Below are 22,341 nucleotides of genomic sequence, written 5' to 3'. Positions count from 1 at the left end.
GGATGCAAACATAGTATACATGGAAAAAACAGCCACCCTTTAGCACGAACCAGTAACAACCATATGAAACATTTTACCTCTGTTCGTGTGCTCCCCTGCCAATTTAAAGCAACTGCTTTCCATATGCATGAACAGTCCCACCTTAAATGGCTCTTTCAGATAAAACAGGTCAAGTCTGAGCAAGGCTGGGGCAGGCCAGAGATTCACACTCGGTGCTGGCTGTTGATTTACAGTCTTGTAAAGCAGGGATGTGCTTCCTCAGAAGACCCAGAAACCTCTGGTCAGCACCCAAGCACTGTGCCCTGCACCAGCACAAAGTGCTTCAGCTCCAGGTCAAACGGAATGAGCAGGCAGAGTGAGGGCCTCCCCAAGGATCATCCCACTGATGCTGCTGGAAGCCCAACCTCCTCCAGAGCTCAGCAAACTCCATCCACGAGTCACCTTCTAGAAACAGCCACCTACAGATTTCCTTATGCATAACCAAAGGGGACCCAACTCTCTTTTCCAATGCTGGCAATACCCAAAACAAGCACGACAGGGCTGTTGATGAAGTGGGGAGTGGAAGTTAATTTTCTTCCCTCGGTGGTCTGGCATTCCCACAGTTCTCTGAATCCACATATGTGTTTTTGCAAGGAGCCCAGCCCTCCTGCTGCACAAACGATTCTCTCTGAAAGCATCTATCATCAGATCAGGCCCTTGGCCAAAACGCTTCATTACCTTGTTTCTCGATCCCAGAGGGGATTAGCTGAGAGCAAGGCTGCTTAGATTACAATACACCAGGCAGCTACATTGAGCCAAACTGGAGGCAACTGAAAAGCTTCCAAGTTCATCAAGAAGGCATTCAACAAACTAAGGTGCCTCCAGTTTCAGGCATCAGTGAAGCAAGATGCTTAGGGAATTGTAGTTTTAGCCCTGGCAAATTTTAGCTGCTTAAATCTCCCTTTCTTTGCCAAATTTTGAGCCCAGCCTATCTCATTCTGAAATAAAGACCTTACAGAAGACATAAGAAAAGAAGAATTCAGCTGCTACTGTCCAAAATGCCTTTTCTCCTTCCCCACTCACCCAAAAGACACAGACTTTGTGTGCCCAGGTCAAATCCTTGCTAAGAACAGCAGGAAACTGGAGCTGGGCAATGGATCTGCTGCTCTTTTACAAGCAAAAGTCAGTGCACACACTCACTCCGCCATTTGCAGTGAGAATGGGAAGTTCTCATAAGCAAATGAATTTTTGATCTCGTAGTTAACTGAAATAAGAGTGGAATTAGCAGTTACATTGCACAGGAGTGAACTGTTCACTCTGCCAGGAGCATATGTCCAGGTACTTGGAACAAGTGGGCTGTCTTGGAATATACTTCACAGAAGCAGTCAGTGGGGGATGATAAATGCCCATTTTCTGGATCTGAATCGTCCCCCACATTTACAGGTTTTTAAAACTGGGCAATGCTTAAAATAAAAGCAAATAAATAAATAAATAAATGAAGGTCGAGTGTTTGAGAAAACATAAAGCTGGAACTTTATGGATTCCAGATGATCACGGTCTGTCTCCCAAGAGCTGGACTCGATGACCTTAGAGGTCTTTTCCAACCTTAATGATTCTATGATTCAACGAAAAAATAACCCTGAACCTGCTTTGAAATCATACCAGATAAAACTGATTTCAAGACTGTATTATGAGTCAGGATCATCTGCTTTTTGATGAGCGAGTCTCATTTTGCAGCTGAAATAAGCCGTGAATATTGGATATTTCATCTCCCCTTCCTCCACCTGCTGCAATGTAATGCACAACCAGTGCTCAAACAAACCAAAGGGATTCTAAAAGTTTGAGGCTGCTCTTGTTTTCATTACACAGAAATCAAACCTGGGATTAGGAAGCAGACAGCCCAGGCTGTCATTTCCTCTGTGTGCACCCAGACTTCCACTCTAGTGGGCTCGAGGGAGAGATTTAATCAACAGGCAGACAGGTCATCTGACAACACATATTTTATATTAATCTTGAAATAGGCAGTGTATATCCAACACCTCTAAAATTCTTTACTGTGATGTTTTTGTCCTTCTTGGCAAAAGAAATTTAAGCCACCCACTTCCAGGGAGGCTGAATGTTTCCATACAGATAGACATCTCTTGGCTTCCATACCACTTATGAGACACATCGTTCCTTCCTTTCCTAAGTGTCTCCTCTCCCATCCAGAGCAGCCAGCCCAGAGCTAAGAATCCAGCTGCTGCTCAGTATTTTCCACCACTCAATCTTCAGGTGCTCCATTAACCAGGAGCATTGCCCACAGCTTACAGCTGGAGCAGAAGACTCAGCAGGGCACAGTGACCCAGCCACGCTCCTCTTAATGCAGAAAATTGCTACTGTTTGTTTAAAAACATGGCATCGCTCCAGCTGATAAATTTACTGAATAAATGTATTTTAAGGACAAGTACAAACATCCGCAGTTCCAAATTCAGCTTATGAATCTGTTCTTCCTATTTCGCACTTACCAAGAAAGATCAGGGCTTATCCCTTAGGTACAGAAAACAAATGGGAAGGCTGCATGCAATTTTAATACATGAAAATGAATCCTTCAGTGCTCTCTGCCACTATTCTTCTTATATGCTTTAAAATAACTTTTTCAGATAACTTGCATTGAGTCTGAAAATAAACATACTACCCTGGAATTGATCTTTATACCTACCATAGGATGCCACCAAAGCAAGCACAACACCAAGGCCAAAAACTCAAGACACAGCACTGCAGGTGCACCAGGATTAAGCATCACCTGGTGTTCCCTTTCCACCTGAAAGTATTTTAACGCCCTTAGTCATTAATCAGGGCCACCTTCAGCCACAAGCTGCAGTCCCTTCCACAGCTCCTCAGGCACAAAGACATCTTATGGTGGAAATCTGATCAGAGTACTCCCTACCTCAATCTGTTTTAGACATCATCTCAGTTAAGGAATAACGGAGTGGGACTATTTCATAAAGCACCCTTTCCTCAAAGCCAGCTTAGCAGGAAGACCATGACATGGTTGCCATTGTGGAGACATGGTAGCATGACCGGCACAAGTGGAGTGTTGCAACAGATGGCTGAAAACACTTCAGAAGGGACAGGCAAGGAAGGAGACACATTGGGGGAGCCCTGTGGTGCTCACAGAGCCACCTCCCATGATTTACCACCAGTCCCACCTACGTGGGGAGGTCCCAGCTCACTGGTGGTCAGCAAATGTGACACCCAGCTACAAGAAGGGCTGGAAAGGGGGTCTGGGCAATTGCAGGCCTGTCAGCCTGACCTCAGTGCCAGGGAAGGCCATGGAACAGATCATCCTAGTGCCATCATATGGCCCATCCAGGACAAGCAGGGGGTCAGACCCAGGCAGCATGGGTTCAGGAAAGGCAGGTCCTGCTTGACCAGCCTGGTCTTCTGTGACAAGGTGAACCACTTAGTGGATGAAGGAAAGGCTGTGGATGTGTCTACCTGTACTTTGGGGGAGTATGACACCATGTCCCACAGCATTCTCTTGGAAAGCAGCTGCCCATGGCTTGGACAGGTGCACTGTACATGGGTTAAGAACTGGCTGGATGGCTCAGCCCAGGGAACAATGGGGAATGGAGTCACACCCCCAGGGCTCAGTACTGGGGCCAGCCCGGTTTAATGTCTTTATCAATGATCTGGATGAGGGGATTGAGTGCACCCTCAGTCAGCTTGCAGCCAAAACCAAGTTGGGTTGATCTTCTGTAGGGCAGGAAGGCTGCACAGAGATCTGGATAGGCTGGATCAAGGTATTTAAAAGATACAGATGTGGCACCTGGGGACATGGTTTAGTGGTGGGCTTGGCAGTGCTGGGTTAATGGTTGGACTTGATCTTAGAGGGCTTTTCCAACCTAGGTGATTCTATGATTCTATGAAAAACTTTGGGGATTTCCTTCTGTCTATACAGAGTAAAAAAAAAAAAAAAAAAAGAAAAAAGAGTTTCTGGGATGATGCAGAGTTCATCTTTGAACATATTTATTTCACTAACAGATAAACATGCACTGATTGCTTGACCTCAAAGTAACCTATCAAAAGTTGTATCATTATTAGCATTTTGTTGGGACAGTTGTTAGAGGCTCAAAAGACAAACTAGAAAAGATGATGCTGAGTTATTTAAATCCTCCATAGAGGGAAATGCACTAAAAAGTTTTTGTTCCAAATAGTACTCAACTTCTCCTTCTGCTGCGGTTCTGAAGAAGAAACACAAACCAGAACTATTATGGTGCCTTTTGCATCTGGGTCACTGCTCTGCTCATGCTGTCCCTGTGCAACAGCATGAAATAACACTTAAGGAATTTTGTTTCAGAAGACAAGCACAAACTTATCAGTTTTACTACTGCTGTTGAGAGATGAGTGAAAAAACATCTATCGTAGCTTGTTCCCTAAATCCTGCTCTAACCACATTCCTCCATTTTTGGCAACAACACTCAGCTGAAACATGCTGTACGTTACATGCACACAGCCCTCAGACACAGAATGTTTGAGGTTTTTTTCTTCTCATGAGTAAGTCCAAAGGGGTTTTCCAGTCTTTCAAAATGCACTTACTGCTCTATTGATTTGTTTTCATATTTCTTTCAGAATTTCACAAGGACACATTGAAGAAGAATTCTATTAAATGCACTGAAGCTATCACATTCTTCACTGCTTATTATAAAAGCTGCCTTCTCAGCTGAAGTCTGATGGACAAATAAGAATTAAGAAACTATTTTAATGTAGCATCTGGCTGTGTTCCTAAATTCTAGAAGTGCCTATACATAAAAATAAAATTAAATTAAATCCTCTAGTTCCCAGTACATAAAAAAATTAAATCTTACAGCAAAATTGCTTCTCTCAGTTCATTTAATTAAATTAGAAAGCATTCAGTTTCTACATCTTGATCCGAGAACAACAAAAACAACCAAATGCAGAATAGTTTTTAACTTCTGTCAGTTCCTTTTTCCTTCCCAACTTGTTACCTTCATTTACCCATCTCATTAAGTCAAGCATTAGCACTTGGCTGCGACTCAGGCCCGCGTGTTTTAACTGACTGTTGTGAATTACTCACACAGGGCTTGCATAACTTGTGTGAAGCAGCCGGAGTGAGGACAGTGAGGGGAGATGTTTTCCCTCTGCCTCCTTCTCCTTGCCAGTACAGAAGCTGTGGCAAGAAGGGACATGCTTGCATAGAGTTTCTACATTGAAGAGTGTTATCAATCTCCTATGATCTGAATTTGAACCAAAACTAACCTCCACCATGGATATGAAAGGAGGCTTCACGCAGGGCAGTGGGGGAAATGCTGCGTTTTCCCTTGTTGTTAGGAAGGAAGAAGAGGTTTAGAGCAGCTTCACTATTATCAAAAGCAGGGTGGGGTAAAAGACAGAAAAGGTTTATGATCTGTGTTTTGAGACAACAGCATTGCAAATCTCCAGCAATGCCCGGCCTCAAGGCAAAAATCATACTGCAGTGCTCCCAGGGCGACTGGGAGTGTTACAGAAAGAGAAACTGAGAAAATGTTTTTATTTCAAATTAATTCACAGCTGGAATGGTAAGTCCATTATAGCAGAATTGACATCTCGACCCAGCTTTTTTCCCTAACAAGTTGGTGTGGAATGATTGCTAACACTTGTTTGTCACTTCAGTGGCAGTTAAGTCACTTGAGTGGCATCATAACAATGACACTTTATGAGATTTCCACTACTTACTACACTGCTTCTGTCCCAAATGAATGGAGAATAACAGAGACTTGCAAAGATGGAATCATTCAAAGGAAATAAAGCACCTTGTAAAATTTACAAAATGCTCTCAGACTTGAGTACTAACACAGAAAGCCCAAGAAAAATGAAATTCTCAGAGAGTAAGATTTCATAATTAAAGTTTTTTTATTTCTCACTTTTTCTTTAATACAAAGCTTTGGCATCAGCAAATTTTATGAAAAAATAGAATGTACTAAATAATTGCTTGTGCTGCATGATCGATAAATGATGCATAAAAATAGGTGTCTCTCTCCAAGGCAATCGGCCGGAAAGTGTTTCTTCAATAGCATTCTGCTCTGCAGGGCAGAAAAAAAAGGAACAAAATATTTATGTTAAAGTTAATACTGCCAATACTAAAAAAAAAATAAATAAAAAAAATCCTGTAAAAGTAAGCTAGTGAAAAATAACAAATTATACAAAGCCAGAGCATTAAGAGATCTGTATTTGTCACATCATTCCTACAGGACAGCCAGAGGTCTGAGCACTTCTAAGCTCTTGAGGACACTCCATCTGCTACTGAAAACTTTCTGTAAGTGGTCCAATCCAACATTTGGGCTTTTTGGGCTTAAACCCACACTTACACAGTAATTTCTGACCATTACCTAGGAAGCAAGCAAAATGTGCTGCTTCTGTTCCTTTCAAACACTGCCTAAAACTTTTAATACTAGTACTGCAAGGTTATTTTGAGACCAAGAGAAAGCAGCTGGTTCCTTATTTTCTTATCACTTAGACGATGTTTACTTTTGTCACAACTATTTAAAAATGCATGTGTGTGTATTTATACATACACACAAACATACATATACACAGCTAAATATGTATATACTCACAACTCCAGAACTACTGCTCTAAATAACTATGTTTAAGCTGTGGGAAGGACAGCAAAAAACAGGTACAGGATATGGTTTTAGGTGAGTTTTAAAGCAGAATTTCAAGCCTTTTACTTGCATCAGTGTATTACATGGCCTCATTCTTGCTACTGTTGTTTTTTAACAATAAAAACGCCTCTGGTTCCTCTTGAAATACTATCATAAAAAGGCAGGGTATGCCACAGCATTGCTTTTTACATGGAGAGCAACATAAAAAGCAGGTATGTTTAGTAGAAAAAGCAATGAGAAGGAGCTGCCATGTATCTGGCGTGATATTCAGCACAGGAAATTCTTTGTCCGGCACTGGGAAGGTGTCAGAGACACAACAAATCTCAGCATTAGTGTCATTTTAAACTGTCTAAAATGAGTAGTCAAACCCAGCAGCACTTGTGGAGGCTGCTCAGATCCCAAAGGATTCAGATGAAGAGCTGCTGAGGTTGAAGGCCACAGCCAGGAACCTCAGTTACCCAAATAAGTGATTTTTGAAGCTCTGGTTTCTGTGGCTGTGAGTTTTCTCAAGTCTGTCTCAAGTACACACTCGATGTGCTCGCATTTTAATTCCTATCACTCAGAAAAGGAGCTCTCCTTGTATCAGCACACCCTTTGTTTGTACTGAGGGAACATCAATGTGAAAACACTTTGCTGGAGGCCCAAAGTCCCTGCCAATGTGCAAGTTTGTCCTTGCAGTAAAAACAGTCCCAGATCCCACTGAGCAACAAAAAGAGGAGTTGCAAGGCAAGGCAGAAATGCAGCTGCTATCAGTGCCCACATCTGGATGAGACTTCATGGGCTACAGCTCCTCCTCCTTCTCAATGACGTGCAAGTGCCCAGCAATGCAGACATTCCTGTTCTGCAGCCCATCCTGCCCCATGCCTTCCCAAGCTATTTTTCCAGGCAGATTAAGGATGTTCAGCTGCAGCCATGTTGCCAAGTTGCTGGTTGATGGCTGCAAGTTCAGGAGTTTGACAAATGGAAAAAAATAATAATCAGTAGACTTGATAAGGCTATTTGAAGTTCTAAAAGTTTTCTTCATGAAGCCCTTTTGGAATAAGCATATGAAAAGAGGAGGAAGATTTGCAAATTAATGGTAATGGAAAATCCCTGATGACCAATATTATAGACCCTCCTGAAGATGATTACCTTGAGATTGTCTAAAATTTTATACTGGAGACTATTAGACATGTTTCCATCTTATTGAGAAAGACACCTTATACTTTCCAAAAAGTAAAAGTAAAAAAAAAAAATCCAAACCCTTTCTTTCTCTTATCTCAAAGAAAAAAAACCAAAGAAAATGTTTATAAAGCTGCATTTCCAGGCAGCATTCCTTTGGATCTCACCCCACTTCTGGTTGAGAGATCAGCACTTTAATGGAAACTCAGCTGTGTCAAGATGTTCAGAGACAAAGAAAGATGTTGACACTTTGCCTTCACAAATAAATAATTAAATTATGATTAAACATATATCCTGAGCCCAGATATTCTGTAAACCTACATGAAAATAGCTAGATGTACCTAGTTAATAGATTTGCAGAACAGATTTATACTTGCCCACACACAGAATTATAAAAAAAGACTGGAAGTCATCTGCTAGGGTAATTTCTTGTTCAGCCTGTCTGAAGGGAGGCTGGGGGCTTCTATATAGGTTAAGAAAGCATGGAAGCAAGCCTCCCTTAATTTAAGACAGGAGAAACAGTACTGCATTCACTGTTTTCATCTCTCCCTCACCTAAGAAGAAGAAGTTAGTTTTCTATTTAAACACCTTTTTTTTCCCTTTAGCTGAAAGTGTGCCAACTAGGAGTACAGAATTATTTTTGTTTAATATGAAATTTGACTATAAAATTAAGGTGAGAACTGTCAGAGGTAACTGCTGGTAGTAAGTTTTAGCTCTGGCAGGTAAATTTTGAACATGGGAATTTAATGGCAGAAATCTAATGTTTACCTAGACCAGTGATCAAAAACTGAACATAAATATTCTCTATTTTCCCCTTTTCACGTCTCCACTTAGCAAAGAGATTTCCTCAGATAAGCCAGCTAAATATAAATTAAGAGGGACTTTACCCTGAAACCTGCTGTTAACAGACACTCAACACTTGAGAAAAGCAGGAAATTTGATTCCTTGAAAACTATACATTCCCCCTTCTCTTGGTATTTATTCCCAATGTTGTCCATGACACACACCCACCAGAAATGCACAGAAACATCTAAATAGTTACTTACTCATTAGCATTCAAGCTAGCTGTGGCTTTGATGATCATGTAGCAGAGTGTAAGGGCACTGAGGAGGCCAAAACTGGCAATAATAAACCATTCTTCTGTTGACAAAGGAAAGGGAGGAAATCACTCGTGGGAGAAAGCGATGCCAATATTTCCCTCAAACACCACTGGCGGAAGGCAAGAGGCTTCTAAGCCATGACTGGCCCCAGGAGGTGAAGCAGAAGGAGGTTAAGCCACAGAGTTACTGACGGGAGAAGGCTAGCAAAGAAGAAGTGGAGAGAGGTGCGGAAAAAAGCATGGCACAACAGTATTTCCTGGCTGAGCCCAGGGTTAGTGATAAAGAAAAGTTACTTAACAATGTAAAGTGAAATGCAGGATCAAGGGAAAATGTAATGAAAACTCTGTCCACCCCCAAGTCAGAAAGACGACTGTCAGGTTGGGTTAGGTTTGGTGAGATGCAACTCTTTCACATAAGCACACCCAAAGTACTGTCATACTTCAACTGTGTCTTTGCCCCCTCCCTCCTGAATTTATGTTATAGTGTTACTTAAAACCCAACAAAAGTCAGGATAGATTGCTCAACAGTAAAACTTAACTAGAGTTTTCCACTTAATAGACAGATAAACCCGCAGAAAAATAATTTCAACACTGGAGTAGACACATACATATATAAAAAAAAAAGTAGTATAAAGAAGTCTATTAAAGAATGTTCACTATTCAAAATTCTCCCCAGGATCAACCTGGCATACAGTAACAGTTCAGAATACAAACACAGTTGTTGAATACAGCTTTTGGTTTAACTCTCATGCATCAAAGAATTCATGTGTCACCCATAAAATACAAACATTTCAAGAGCCCTTTCTAAAGCTCTACTTTATAAACATTATCAGAATGAACTGTTGGTGGTTATTTCTTGTTTTACCCTGGCATCCCATCTGTGCACAAGCAGCACTACAGCTGGGAACAGACAGTAAAAACACCTTCTGAAAAGGCAGTTAGTAAAAAGAGAAAACTACAGTTTTCCCACCCATGACAAGGAAGCAGCACAGCCACAGATCAGTTCTTGTTCCACAAGACAACTGAGTGCAAGGTGAACCAGAGGTTGAACTCTGGATGGCAAAGTGACTTACTGGCTTTGTGGAGAATCCAGATTTTGTAGGGGGATTTTCCCATCTCAGATCAGGACATTTCTAGATATAGACTATGTTTTCCATAAGGTGAGGGTTTTTTTTAAATGAGACATTTACTTTGCTACAGCATCTAAAGAAACACTCTAATGAACTGCATTGGTGTCACTGCCTTGTATAGATGTATCAGTGGCAACCAGTGCCACTGAGTTCAAAATCTAGATCACATAAGCACATAAGCAAAATACAAGGAGAAAATTAGACTCTTGTACTGCATGGATTCTGTTTTTTGCAATTCATCCAGAAAAACAACCATTCATGCATCAAGTTGAGACTATACAGCATATGGAAAACTGATGCAATAGTTTTGTATTCATTATAGTGCTATTGTACATTAAAAACCCTAGGTAAATTCCAGTAAGTGGAAATTTTCCATGCAGCTCTTATGGATAAGAGCTTTCAAGCAGTGCAGGAATACTTTTCTGATGTTATAAAACACTTGGACAATACTCAAATGTTGGTACATCAAATGCTTCTTTAATTCACAAATTTTATAAGAAAAAACACCTGCTAAGTGACGTCAGAATTCCAGTAGCAATGTTCTCAGGGGAAAAAATGTCTGCAGAAATAGCAGTCGGCTAAAATATTTATATTTGTATAAATTATTGCACGTAAAGTATTCTGAAGGGATAAATAATAATTTTGGCAATCCAGCTTCTCGTGCTGGTTACCGAATTCACGAAGGTTATTTTGGTGCCATTTTAGTTCATCCAGGGTTCTTTGCATGCGGATCTAAATGGATATACCATTAATAATGGAAGTGTTGGCACTGTCATACCTAAAGTTATTGGTTCCAATAAGAAGCATATGCCTCTTGCAGAGACACTGAGGTCACCTTTGTCCCTGCAGGGACATCCATCACCAGGGCCCTGCAGCACAGAGGGACACACACACCACAGAAGCCATAGGATGGTACTGGGAGCCAAAGGACACTTACTTGTCACTGCAATGTTGATCTCTCCTGACCTTGGTGTCAGCTCCCCGTCCTGTGGCAGCTGGGACATGCCCGAGGTGCGCAAGGGCTCCAGGCTGAGGGAGCTGTCGGTGCCGAAGTCGCCGAGCGCCGAGCGCCTGCTCGCCGGCTGCCCCCGCGTGAGCCTCTCCACGTCAAAGGCTACATTATCTGTGCACGGCACGTTGGGCTGGGCAAAAACACAGCTCCATGTTACAGCAGTGAATGTTCTATGGGTAGCAAATCTATACATTGAACAAACCCACCCACACACACTTCTTTCAGCCACTGTGGCTGTGCTGAGGTCACACAGGAGAGAAACGCATGAATGAACAACTTCTACCTGAAGTCACCTCTTTAAGAGGAGAAAGAAGAAGCAGAAAAAACGATTGAGATGCAAGGATGGGACTCAAATACACTTGTATCATAGCCTATGCCTGTATGGTTTACCACAACCATGACAAACTCTGATTCTACTGTATCCTCTGCTAAAAACCCAGGTATGTCATTAACTGCAAAAACAGGTCATCCACAATAGATCTGCTACTATTTCTTCGGAAATGTGCAAATTTGCAACTGACACAGCTAAAAATGGAGACCTGATTATTCTCACTCTCTTGAATCAAAAACCAGTTTAGACAGTCTCTCCATATGTTCTTTTCCTACTCTGAAAAGAGCATCACTCCCACTTTATAATTTTCTCCTCATACAGGAAAGATTAAAAAAATCTTCTTTGAGGTTTCACTGCTCTCCCTTTGTGAACTGGTCAACCAAAGCATAATGTCTTATGGGGATCCCATAAGACATGAGTTGCTTGAGGAAAACTCACTGCCCTTGGCTACAGTGGGGCTTTTAATGTGCAAATTTAAGACTGTCTACAGGAAACCATGAGAACACAAAATTCACAGAGTAAATATAACAAGGAAGGGTTGAAAGGACTTGAGAAAAGGGAAGATTACAGAGAATCTAGCATACTTCCAGCAGATAATTACCATAAATGCAAATATAACAATATATTCTCAATGACCAACCAGGGAAAGAAGGACCAACAACAAATCAGCAGCAAAGAAATTGGTAAAACCCCCCTAATATTTTCTCAGTAAGGGTACTGGAACACCCTTACCCCTCTCTCTCCTAAAATTATTCTTCCTGTTCTGGGTCTCAGACATGGGAGAAAGAAGAGCTCACAACAGAGCAACTTACCACAATTCCCAGTGCCTTCAAAATGTTCAGTTTACACATTGGACACGTACAGTGCTCACTGAGCCATGGATCCACACAGACTTTGTGGAACACGTGCCTAGAAGAACAGAGAAGGTACATACATAGTTTGCAAACAATTCTATTTTATACAATGAAAACGACTTAAACTTTTGGATAGTTGCTTTTTTAAATTTTAAAATACATGCAAATCTTAGAATTGCCAGTATTCTGTGGTAATTGCAGTAACTAAAAAAAATTTGCTTGTTGTTGTCACTCTTTACTAATAGTTCAATTAGGAGGAAACACTTGAAGATTTTAATTCCCATCTCACACCCCCCTTTTACTGTGGATATGAGTAGAAGATGTAAGGTAAAAGAACCAAGGTAATGCTATTCCCACCATAACTTGTCTACAGTCTTGTCTCAGTTTTGATGCAGAATTTGACCATAAACTGTGTAGGAAGAGTATAGATCCATCAGCTGTCAATTTTGTTCACAAGTCAGTGGAACCAACCCAAACACATTCCTGTTTGACTTTGAAAAGGCTTTTATAATTATCACATCGAAGTAAAAAGAAGGCTTTCCCTCTGCCATCAGTATTTCTTGATATCAAGAAGGAAAACATGTCCATCATGATATGATTGTCATAAAAATAAAAGGAGAGGCAAACTGGGCTTTCAGAGGTGGAAAGGTAAATTGTGCTCCTACTTGCACAGCAGGGAACTCTGCAATAGGCAACAGTCTGCATTGCCTCCTACACTGCATTCAAAGTCTTAGTCACACACATGAATATAATGTAACAGGGTTGGGATTGATATAAACCAGTATAACAAGAAAAGAATATGCAGAGACCAAAACAAGGTATATATAAATTAAAGGAAGTAAAGGAAATGAATGCTCTCTTAGCTTTCCAAAAGGCAAAGAACTTTTCAGAGGATATTCAGGGCATCACAAGACTGTCTACCCAATATAGATTCAGCAAATACTCATAAAAACCCAATCTGAGTAGCTGCCTATGATAACTCCAATGATAAGAGCCCTGATCCTTCATTTCCAGTGGTGCTGACTGCAGAGCAAGAAGCCAGTAAGAGCAGGCACACCCAAACACGACAGACTGGTGATCATGACAAAGATCAGCAATTACAAGGGCTGCTTAATCAGCGAAGAGCAGGGAAAGGGGGAGGGGGCAGAACAAGCAGTTCTTGCCATCTATTTGAGGCATCAGCAGGGTCTGCAAGAGGTGGTCATGTGTGCCCCCAAGGCAGCATAAAGCTCAGATACTCTCTGCCCCCTCCTTGCTCGGGTTACACTTGTGCTCTGTGCCTCAGAAAGCTCATCATGGAATACGGGAGCTCTTTGCTCCCTGTCCTTTGGGATTTTAACACCAGAGACCAAATGAGGCACGTTGCCAGATTATCTGCTTTTAAGTCTCTGAAAGGCTTCCTGGAACTGTTAAACATTGCAAAAGACAGTATATAATTATGTTCTATGTCTACTCAGACTGATGGAGGGACTAAAGAATATCAACATAACGAAGTTCTAGGCAGCTACAGCTCTATGTCCTACCTGTACTAATTAAAGATGCACAATTAGGATGTAAAATAGTCAATAGAAGATAGACAGGGAGCAAAAGAATTTTGCTTATCTCTATCCCAGATAATGCAGGAATAGAAACTTAAAGAACCTCAGTTAGTCACTTGGCTGGCGTGGGTCCTCTAGCAAGATGGCAATCACAAAAAACAGGGTATGTACAGTGCCTTGTGTTCAAATCATCACCCAAAATAGACTCACTTCTATTATTACTCTTAATGCATTCCCTTCATTACTCACAAAACTACAGGAAACAATGTTTAGAAACTCTGGCTGATACAAAATGGTTTTAAATATTCTGAAACATACAGAGATGCTATTTTTCTATGTTAGGCAAATTATGACTTTTATTTGCTTGTTTTCTTTTAAGTCTCTGGAGTCTGTTTTTTTAAAGTAGAACAAACCTGAAAATCTAATATTTTGGGCAAGGGCAGACATCAAGAGTCCACAGAAGTATGAAACAGCTTTATTATATCATTATTGGCTAATCAGTGCTGCAGAAGCACTCAGATCAAGTGAAGCAGGCGACTGATGTAGATGCCAACATGCATCCACTAAATATTATAAGTTATTTTAAAAAGTCATTAGCACTTTGATATATTTATATACACAGCTGAATTGGTTTTGTGACCCCTTAATTCTTTGCTTTTAGTTCCTAAACCTTAATGGATGTTTATTAATGTGTTTCAAAGAAGTGCAGTTCTCCAAAGGTTCTTGATTTAGAAATCATGGCTCTGCCTACTACTTACAGAGTTTCTCTACCTCTTAAAAAGTTTGCTGATAGCATTATTGTGGCTCAGGCTCTGTCTGATTTGTCTGTTTGCAAGAGTTAAAAAGGAGTTATACAGCAATGATGACAGCAAACAAGAATTATTTTCAAACCTCACACTGACAAAGTAAGCCCTTGCAATTTCTGCTCTCATAAACCTTCCTCCTCTTCCTGCTTCTGTCATTGGTATTCCAGGACCATAAATCTGAAGAGTTCCCAGCGAGTTGCTCTTGGTCACGACAACTGGTGATGTTCCCTCAGGAGCCACACGCTGGGGAGTCAGGTGTGACACAGCCTCTGCTGCTTCTCCAGCCTCGGGCTGGAGGAAGCAGGGCCAGCAGCCAGGCTGGCAGCACTGATGGAGTCTCCCATGCAGGCACAACTCCAGGCAGGTGACCTGCAGGTATTTTTCCACTCTGTCAGCACACCCAAGCCAGTTGCCCTCCAGCTGGTAATAAACACCATAACACCAACTCTTGTACAACACGGCTTCTTTGCAGCATTTCACAGGGGGGAAAGTGAGTTAGGAATCTCTTTTAGTGGTGTAAGGCCTCCAAATTTGCACATGACAGAAGGAGAAGGGTTGAATGATTTTCAAGTGCTGTTTCCCTAGAGCTCACTACTCTTCCCTGCTCTCAGTGCAGCATCCCACCAAAGGGACCTTTGCTGTTGCAAAGAGCATCTTTGGCTACTGCTGGGGGCAGCTGCTCCCCTGACCCTGGGGTCCAAGGCACTGCAGGAGGCAGAAAGGATGCCATCAAGACTCTGTGTTGATTTGGTCTTAAAAAGAAAAAGGTAGCTATTTGCAGCAGCACAGAATCAAACAGATAAAAATATGAAAATGAGGTTTAGTCACTTTTGTCACTTTCCTCCTTCTTGTCCAGGATAGAAATTAAGAATTTGGCTCAAAAGCCATCTATTTTATAGTATTCACAACTCTTTTAATTCTTTTGCTACCTTGTTAATTCCTTCCTTCCTTCCTTGGATATCTTTCTGCCCTTTCCAATGTCATTTTCTGCTCTTCTCTAACCTGTCACTTTGCTCTCCCCATCCCTTATCTCTCACTAATCCTTCACACTACCCACTCCTGATCACTTTTCACCTAGTGCCTGTTCAGCCCCTAAATGCAACAGTGTGATGGTAGAATAAAATTACCTGAAGAAAGAAAATGTCCATGAAGTTTGTCTTTTGCTAGGATCCCTCTGACATATGCTTCCTCTACTTATTTTTCCCTTACATAATGACAGTCACAAAAGACACATTCCTCAAGCTTGGAAGCCTAAAACAGATGGCTGCTTGTCCCTCAGTGCACTAAAGTTATAGGTATGTCCATAGGCTGCTGGTACTAAACATACTTCTCTCTCTGAAGCACAAAAGGAGCTACTGCAAACAAATGCAGTTGAATTTCTACCATTTTAACCATACTTTATTTTTAGATTGGCCACAATTTCCCACACGCCATGAAACTTTACATCACAAATGTGGTGTTTCGCTACAGAATTTTAGGTGCAGCTTGCTCAGCTGCTGGTAGATTTTGCCTGCTGTGTGTCTGCCCAGATTCCTCTGCTGAGGCACAGAGTGACAGACCATACTTAACTGCAGGGAATAACTGTGGTACTAAAGGGAAAGGCTACTTTTAAATTGATGAAAGCAGCAAGGATGCCTCATGCCAGTGATTCCTACTGTCTAATGATTACAGCTTCCCCAACAAGCACAGTAAGAAGAATTTCTAGCCTTTCATTTGCTTTCTCTTGGTCAAGTAATTTTCTCCACGGTTTTCTTGCAATTTATTTTCTCATCTGGCTTAGAAGCTCTCTTGTAGGCTTTGTTTTATAGTCTGTGTGCTGTTTGAGTTGTTTTTGGTTTTTTTTAAACTAACATTTCATGCTGCACTAAAATGGGAGGGTGAAGTATGAGAAAGTAGAAAGGAGTTAAACCTCCAAAACAAGATTTGGGGAGAAGCATTTCAGGCACTGAAGACTGAAAAATCTTACACGGAATCTGATATTTATTGGGCCCATCTCTGCAGGTAGTAGTTGGCTTTTCATCCACAAATATAAAAATGTCTCGTGGAAAGCATCCATCTCACTGTTTGTGTCTAGCCTAGATGGTTTTGCACTCAAAAGCTGAGCTGCAGCAAATGAAAAGTGAGATGCAAAAAAGAAGTAGAAAGTGAACATAAAAGTTGTCATACAGCCTTTGGCAGGAATGTAATCTGAGCCTTTGCTGACCTTACATTCTTGTGAAAAACAGAACCGAAAACGATCTACACAAGAGCCTTGATCTCTCCCTTACATGGGAGACTGCACTGGGGCAGGTTGTGCTGAGGTGGCAGCCAGGTGCACCTGCATGCAGCTCCCTGAACAGCTGTAACTATCCCTGAGGGCCCAGAGCTTCCTGCCTGCAGGACTGCAGCTCACCAAAGGTGTATGAAGGAAAAGGACTTTTCTTTCTTTCTTTTCTTTTTTTTAACTAAAAAAAGTATCAATGATCACCTTGTTTAAATGGTCTGTATTGTATCTGTGGATATGAGCCACATATCCACTGCTTGGACAGGGGCAGTTGTTTAACTAAGGAAGTTGGCTTTTAATCCCAACTCTGCCTTGTGCTCAGTGGGAAGAGTTGTTTTCCTATGGGGGAAGACTCTCTCTCTCTTCACTGGCAAGGACCTCGTCCTGCCTTTTGTTTGGTATCAAGAGAAAGGCACAGAGGGGTGGGACTTGTGACCTTTCATTCCACGTCCTTGAGCCTCACAATACCACCCTGAACTACACAAGAGATGCTTTCTTAAGAGGCAGTTTACCAATCAATCATCTCAGTGGTCCAAAACTGGTGTGCAGTTTCCAGAAGTTCCTCCTCTAATTTCTGACTAAGCTTCTGTATAACATACTAAAAGAGCAGGGCTTAATTCCCCTACACAAACTTCACTTGAGATTGCAATAAATGATGTAACTCTGAAATCTTTACTTAACACCTGGGAGTACATTTTTTAGAGCAAGAGGACATCCACTTTGAGTAAAAATGACCGAATTGTAAAGAAGAAACACACCCACCCACCCATATGACTAAAAGCTCACAAACCTTTACAAATGAAGACCAAGCTCTTCTATTCCTAAATATTTTAACTGGAGTTTCTAAATAATCATTTGTAGAGTATTTTAACTAAACAACATTAAGAATCTAAAACACGTCATTGTTTCCTACTGTCCAAGAGGTAAGGAACACAGAGAACAGTAAACGGAATTAGATTTTTGGCTTCAGAAGTATAATGCACACATATGTTGATCAATAAGATATAAAATAATAGTGTTTTCCTTTTATGATGATGGAAATACACTGCACATTAGAAGATATTCCAGCTATTCAGAACAGCCTGCAGGAGGATTTAGAAGACCAATAATGAGCTCTTATGTGCTGCTGCTGCCTGACTGGAGATCGACTCCAACACATGACTTTGTTGCTTCTGGAGTATCATGCAGAACCATTTATGTATCAAGCACAAGCCAAGTTACTGGATCTTGCTGCATATACACAACCTAACTTACACATGGTTTTTGTGCCTGGAGATGGGGAGAAAGCTTTGCATTTTAGAACACAAGGGAAAGATGTCCTTGGTAATGCTTGAAGCTACCAAAATGTATGATTCATCAAAATCAGCCACCAGGTGGAAAAGTATTTAAAAGCATCTCTCAAAGAGAAAATGTCCCAAAACAACTCAAGAATGGAATTGGAATGGAAACAAACTGAAAACCTGTAAATGTCAACACAGTGCCATAAAAGGGGTAGAAGTTGTTATACTTTAAGCACTAATGCAGAATCACCAGCAAGTACAAATCTTCAGACACAAGCCAAGATCACACTGCACTGAAGAGACCAAAGACAGATGACAGCACAGAAGCTGACTAATGTCAGGAGGTATGAAGGTTGCAAAGACTGCATTTCTATTTCCTACAGTTTTGGAAACCATCAGCCAGCTGTTGCACATCTACTGTGCAGAATGCTGCAGCTGTACCTGGCTCCTTATACTGAAGTTTTTTGAGTCTGCCCATGACTTGGTCCTTAAACCTGCACCCCTCCACCTCACTGCAATCTCAATAGCTCCACTGCCAATATCTTTAATATAATTCTGTTTAATCTCCACTGTCCTAATAGTGCCAGCATCCACATTCACACTTTCTGGCACCATAGTCTAAAATAAAGTGGCTGTTATTAGGACTGAAAACATCCAACAAATGCATTTGTGAATTACAATGCACCTATTACATGAAATGAAGCAAAAGAGCACCAACAGAGAACAGTTTCCAAACAAAGCAACTTTATTATCTTACTTGCATGGCAAAATGCGAACAACATCGTTCTGCTTGTAACTCTCAATGCAGACAGCACAATGATCAAAGTCTGGGTCTGTTTCCTAAAATGAATAGAATGAGAATTCAAGTCAAGAGTCAAAGCTATGACAAATGTCAAAGTAGTTGTGACTAGTACATGAACTGCTTTGTGCCAAGTAGCTGTTACCAAGCTATAAATCCAATGACTGCATTATTATATTTCAACATGACTTAAGCAAGAAAAGCATCTCATACATACAAAACTCCTATTTTTTTGAGCTGGTAAATCACCATTTGAAACATAAGCTAAGGCCTAAATGATTCCAGTGTTCAGTGAAATCATTATAAAATCTAGTGGAATTTTTCCTAGATTTCCTTTTGCTTTTTACTTCCAGCTTGGAGCTAACATTTATCCAGGGCTATTTAATCCAGGGGTTTTTTTGTTGTTATTGTTGTTTGTTTGTTTGTTCTGGCAGAATAAGAATTTTGGGGCTCATTTTTAGAGCCAGAACTAGCACATATTACTTATTGCAGAGTAGTCCCATATTTGTGTCTGCTGCTTACTTGCAGAAATATCATTGTTCTTATCCAGACATGAACATGAGGATCACTGATTGACTGGCTCTTCTCTTTTCTGTTTTCCAGAAGTTAAGATTTTTTAAAAATTCTATTTTAAAATATGGTATTTTAAAATTCCAAATGAAAAAGATGGGACTTCATCTGGATATAGATATGGCATCAACAATACATATTTAAAATGTTTGGGCCTGTGACAAAAAATAGGCTGTTCCTTCTCTTACTTCAACGTCACTGTTCTTTTTGATGCCAACCAGCTACAAGCCAGACACCAAGACAGGGACCAGAGCAAGGCCACAGCCACTCCTGGTCAGCAGCAGCCAGGGCAGCACACAGAGAATCCTGATGGCTCCTCTGAGGAAAAAAAGGTTTTTCCCACTCTGTTCACCTGCATGTGCACCTCAAGCTGTCTGCACTGCAACCTACATAGCACTTGCCAGTTCTGAATTTATGCTGTCAAGACAACAGCATTTTTTAACATGGAAAAGTTCCTCTAATCTGTATGTTCTCCCATTCCAGAAAAGATTTAGTGCAGTGGGCTGTTTTGAAATAAAACTACATAGGGAGGGAGGAAGAACAGGAAGACATTTTCTCTGCCTTCTCTCTGGAAGCAAATTTTCCTATCACTTCCTAATCTCCCACTGCTGATAGTGTTGACAAGAAAGATAAAAAGGAATCACAATACAAAGGCCCTAGGAAATAAGATTTTAAAAATCAAATCATAGCCAGAATTTCCCTGCCTTTTGAAAATTAAAGCTAAAAAATTAAGCAAGATTAAATGACTACTTTTTCCTTTCAGAATCAAAAATAAAGTAATACTGCTCATAAAGTGGAAAAAGCTTACAACATAACACACCATATATTTTAGTTTGTATACCAGCAAGAAATGTTCTTGGAGTAACATTTACTGAAATACCTCTTTATGCTCCCCCTTAACTTACTGAATAGTTGTATTTTACTTAAGAGGTATCTTCAATTGCCTGTCTTTTATATTTATTTTTCCTTTACAGAACCTATACATGGAAAGGTTCTAAGCTTAAGAATTCCATATAAACAATGCCAGCCCTTATGTACTCATGCCAGGACATCCTCCCAGCCAGCCAGCACACAAAACCACCCTCAGTCACAGTTGCCAGATGGAGTGCAAATAGTATTTAAGCAAGAAAAACTTCTTTGAAATATACAGACTTACAGCACACATCAATACTAACAGTTACACAAAATATTGTGCCACAGGACAAAGTAAGCCTCCAACAAGGAAGGCAAAGTCATAAATCAGAAATGGAAAGAAAAAACTGAGATTGTTTCCCCAGAAAAAAATTAAACATGATGCTCAAGTTTATCATGTTGAAATCTTATTATTATACCTTATCACCCTTCTTTACTGTCCTGGTTGTCAATTTACCAATGGCTTTCTTGGCAGCATCTCCAAGTCGACGCTAATAAAGTGACAAAGAAGAGAACACAAATTAACCCTGATAAACAAGCTTCATTAGTGTCCTTTATAATGACTTATTTGGACTCAGTAATACCATTGCAATACACACTATGGCAGCAGGCCAACACATAAGACAAAATGCAAACACAGCAAAGCACTGAGATTTGTTGAGAAGGAAAAATAGCCAACAGCTGAATCCTCAAATGCTCTCCCTAAGCATGGGCATAAAACTCAGGGACTGTACAGAAGTCCACAGAAGTGAATCAGCACTGATGTGCAAAACTAATCAAAGCCAGGTTGCAGGATAAAAGCTGAAGCCACGTCCCCTCCAGATGATTTCCATTGTATTCTGTTCATACTGGTTTTTATTCAGTGTGCTGTAATACACTGCTTGTTCTCTTAAGCTTGAATTATTTTTATATTTCCCCCCTGAGCAGGCTGATCTTATTCTGAGATGCACAAAATCCTCCCAGTGTAACCTAGTTTCTCTCTTGCTATTACCCAAAACCACCACGATCTCATAAAAGAAAAAAATGATGGGTCACGAAATCTAAATAAACCAATACAGACTTAAATTAAGCTGAAATTAATACTGGTTTGAAGATAACCTCAATCTGCATGCAGAGGCCAAACTATTTTTCTGCTGTTTATGTTGCTTTATGACCACTGCAGTTGGATGGAAGGAGCCTTTGACATTCAAGTGCTGATTCCTACTGAAATGCCCAGTTCCCAGCCAACAAAGAATGGCTGTTTGTCACTGTTTACCCACTGGGGTCCCAAAGGTGGGCACTGAATGAAACAAAGATCCTGTTGTCTTCCTTCAGTGACATGAGACATCAGACTTGGTTTAAAACTGACTTAAAAAACAGAAGTTCACGTATCTCCTCTTTCCCCTCCAACCTGTACCGAGTACTCCACCTTTGAAAGGGATGGGCTGCTTCTGAGAATGCAGCTCAAAACCTTCCCTGCATCCTGCAATCCATGTGTGGGGTTTTGTGCCCACCTTCTATGAAACTGAAACCCAAATCCTTCATAAGGTGTACCCCCCGTATCACACGTTTCCCTGCACACAAACTGGAATGAAAGTTGCTTTTATTTGAGAAACACAATGACGTCACAAGTCTGCATTGCAACTGACTGTACCACTTATTTTAGAATTACATAAGCACTTCTCTTCCTTGTGGTTTCACAAGTTTTACAGCAGCTCTTATTTTGTATTTTTTAGAGCAAGGATTTGAAAAAAATCAAATACACAGTCCCAGCTACTGAAGCATATCCATGTAGGAAGCACAGCATCAGAAGCAGAGCTGGGATGGGAAATTATATGCTTCCTAGAGTCAAAAATCTCACCCTAACTTCAATATGCAAGAATTTGGTCAATTTAAGCAGATCTAAATTACATGCCCTGGAACAAGCATATTGGCCCGAGAACTTAATGACACAGAACACACTGGGCACACTGCTGGAGTAGAT

The 22,341-nt window shown here is 40.8% G+C and overlaps 1 protein-coding gene across 3 annotated transcripts in view; it reads right to left on the bottom strand.

Annotated features, from left to right (window-relative positions):
- Positions 1-22,341, bottom strand: part of RNF130 (ring finger protein 130) — a 55,600-nt gene that overhangs the window by 6,776 nt on the left and 26,483 nt on the right. The window contains exons 4-9 of one of the 3 annotated variants that reach the window (XM_069029266.1): positions 20,798-20,869; positions 18,855-18,937; positions 12,169-12,265; positions 10,951-11,155; positions 8,831-8,924; positions 5,853-6,041 (exon numbers count right to left, since the gene is read on the bottom strand). In XM_069029266.1, coding sequence (XP_068885367.1) covers positions 6,026-6,041; positions 8,831-8,924; positions 10,951-11,155; positions 12,169-12,265; positions 18,855-18,937; positions 20,798-20,869 — 567 coding nt within the window. In that variant the 3' untranslated portion in view covers positions 5,853-6,025. Of the gene's footprint in view, positions 1-5,852; positions 6,042-8,830; positions 8,925-10,950; positions 11,156-12,168; positions 12,266-18,854; positions 18,938-20,797; positions 20,870-22,341 lie in introns of those variants that run through there. The other 2 variants (XM_069029268.1, XM_069029267.1) reach the window with 2 other exon arrangements.

Source organism: Aphelocoma coerulescens, chromosome 13, assembly GCF_041296385.1.
Source record: "Aphelocoma coerulescens isolate FSJ_1873_10779 chromosome 13, UR_Acoe_1.0, whole genome shotgun sequence".
NCBI classification, from domain to species: Eukaryota; Metazoa; Chordata; class Aves; order Passeriformes; family Corvidae; genus Aphelocoma; species Aphelocoma coerulescens.
Note: the sequence above shows the minus strand (reverse complement) of the source record. Positions and strands in the feature narration are given on the sequence as shown.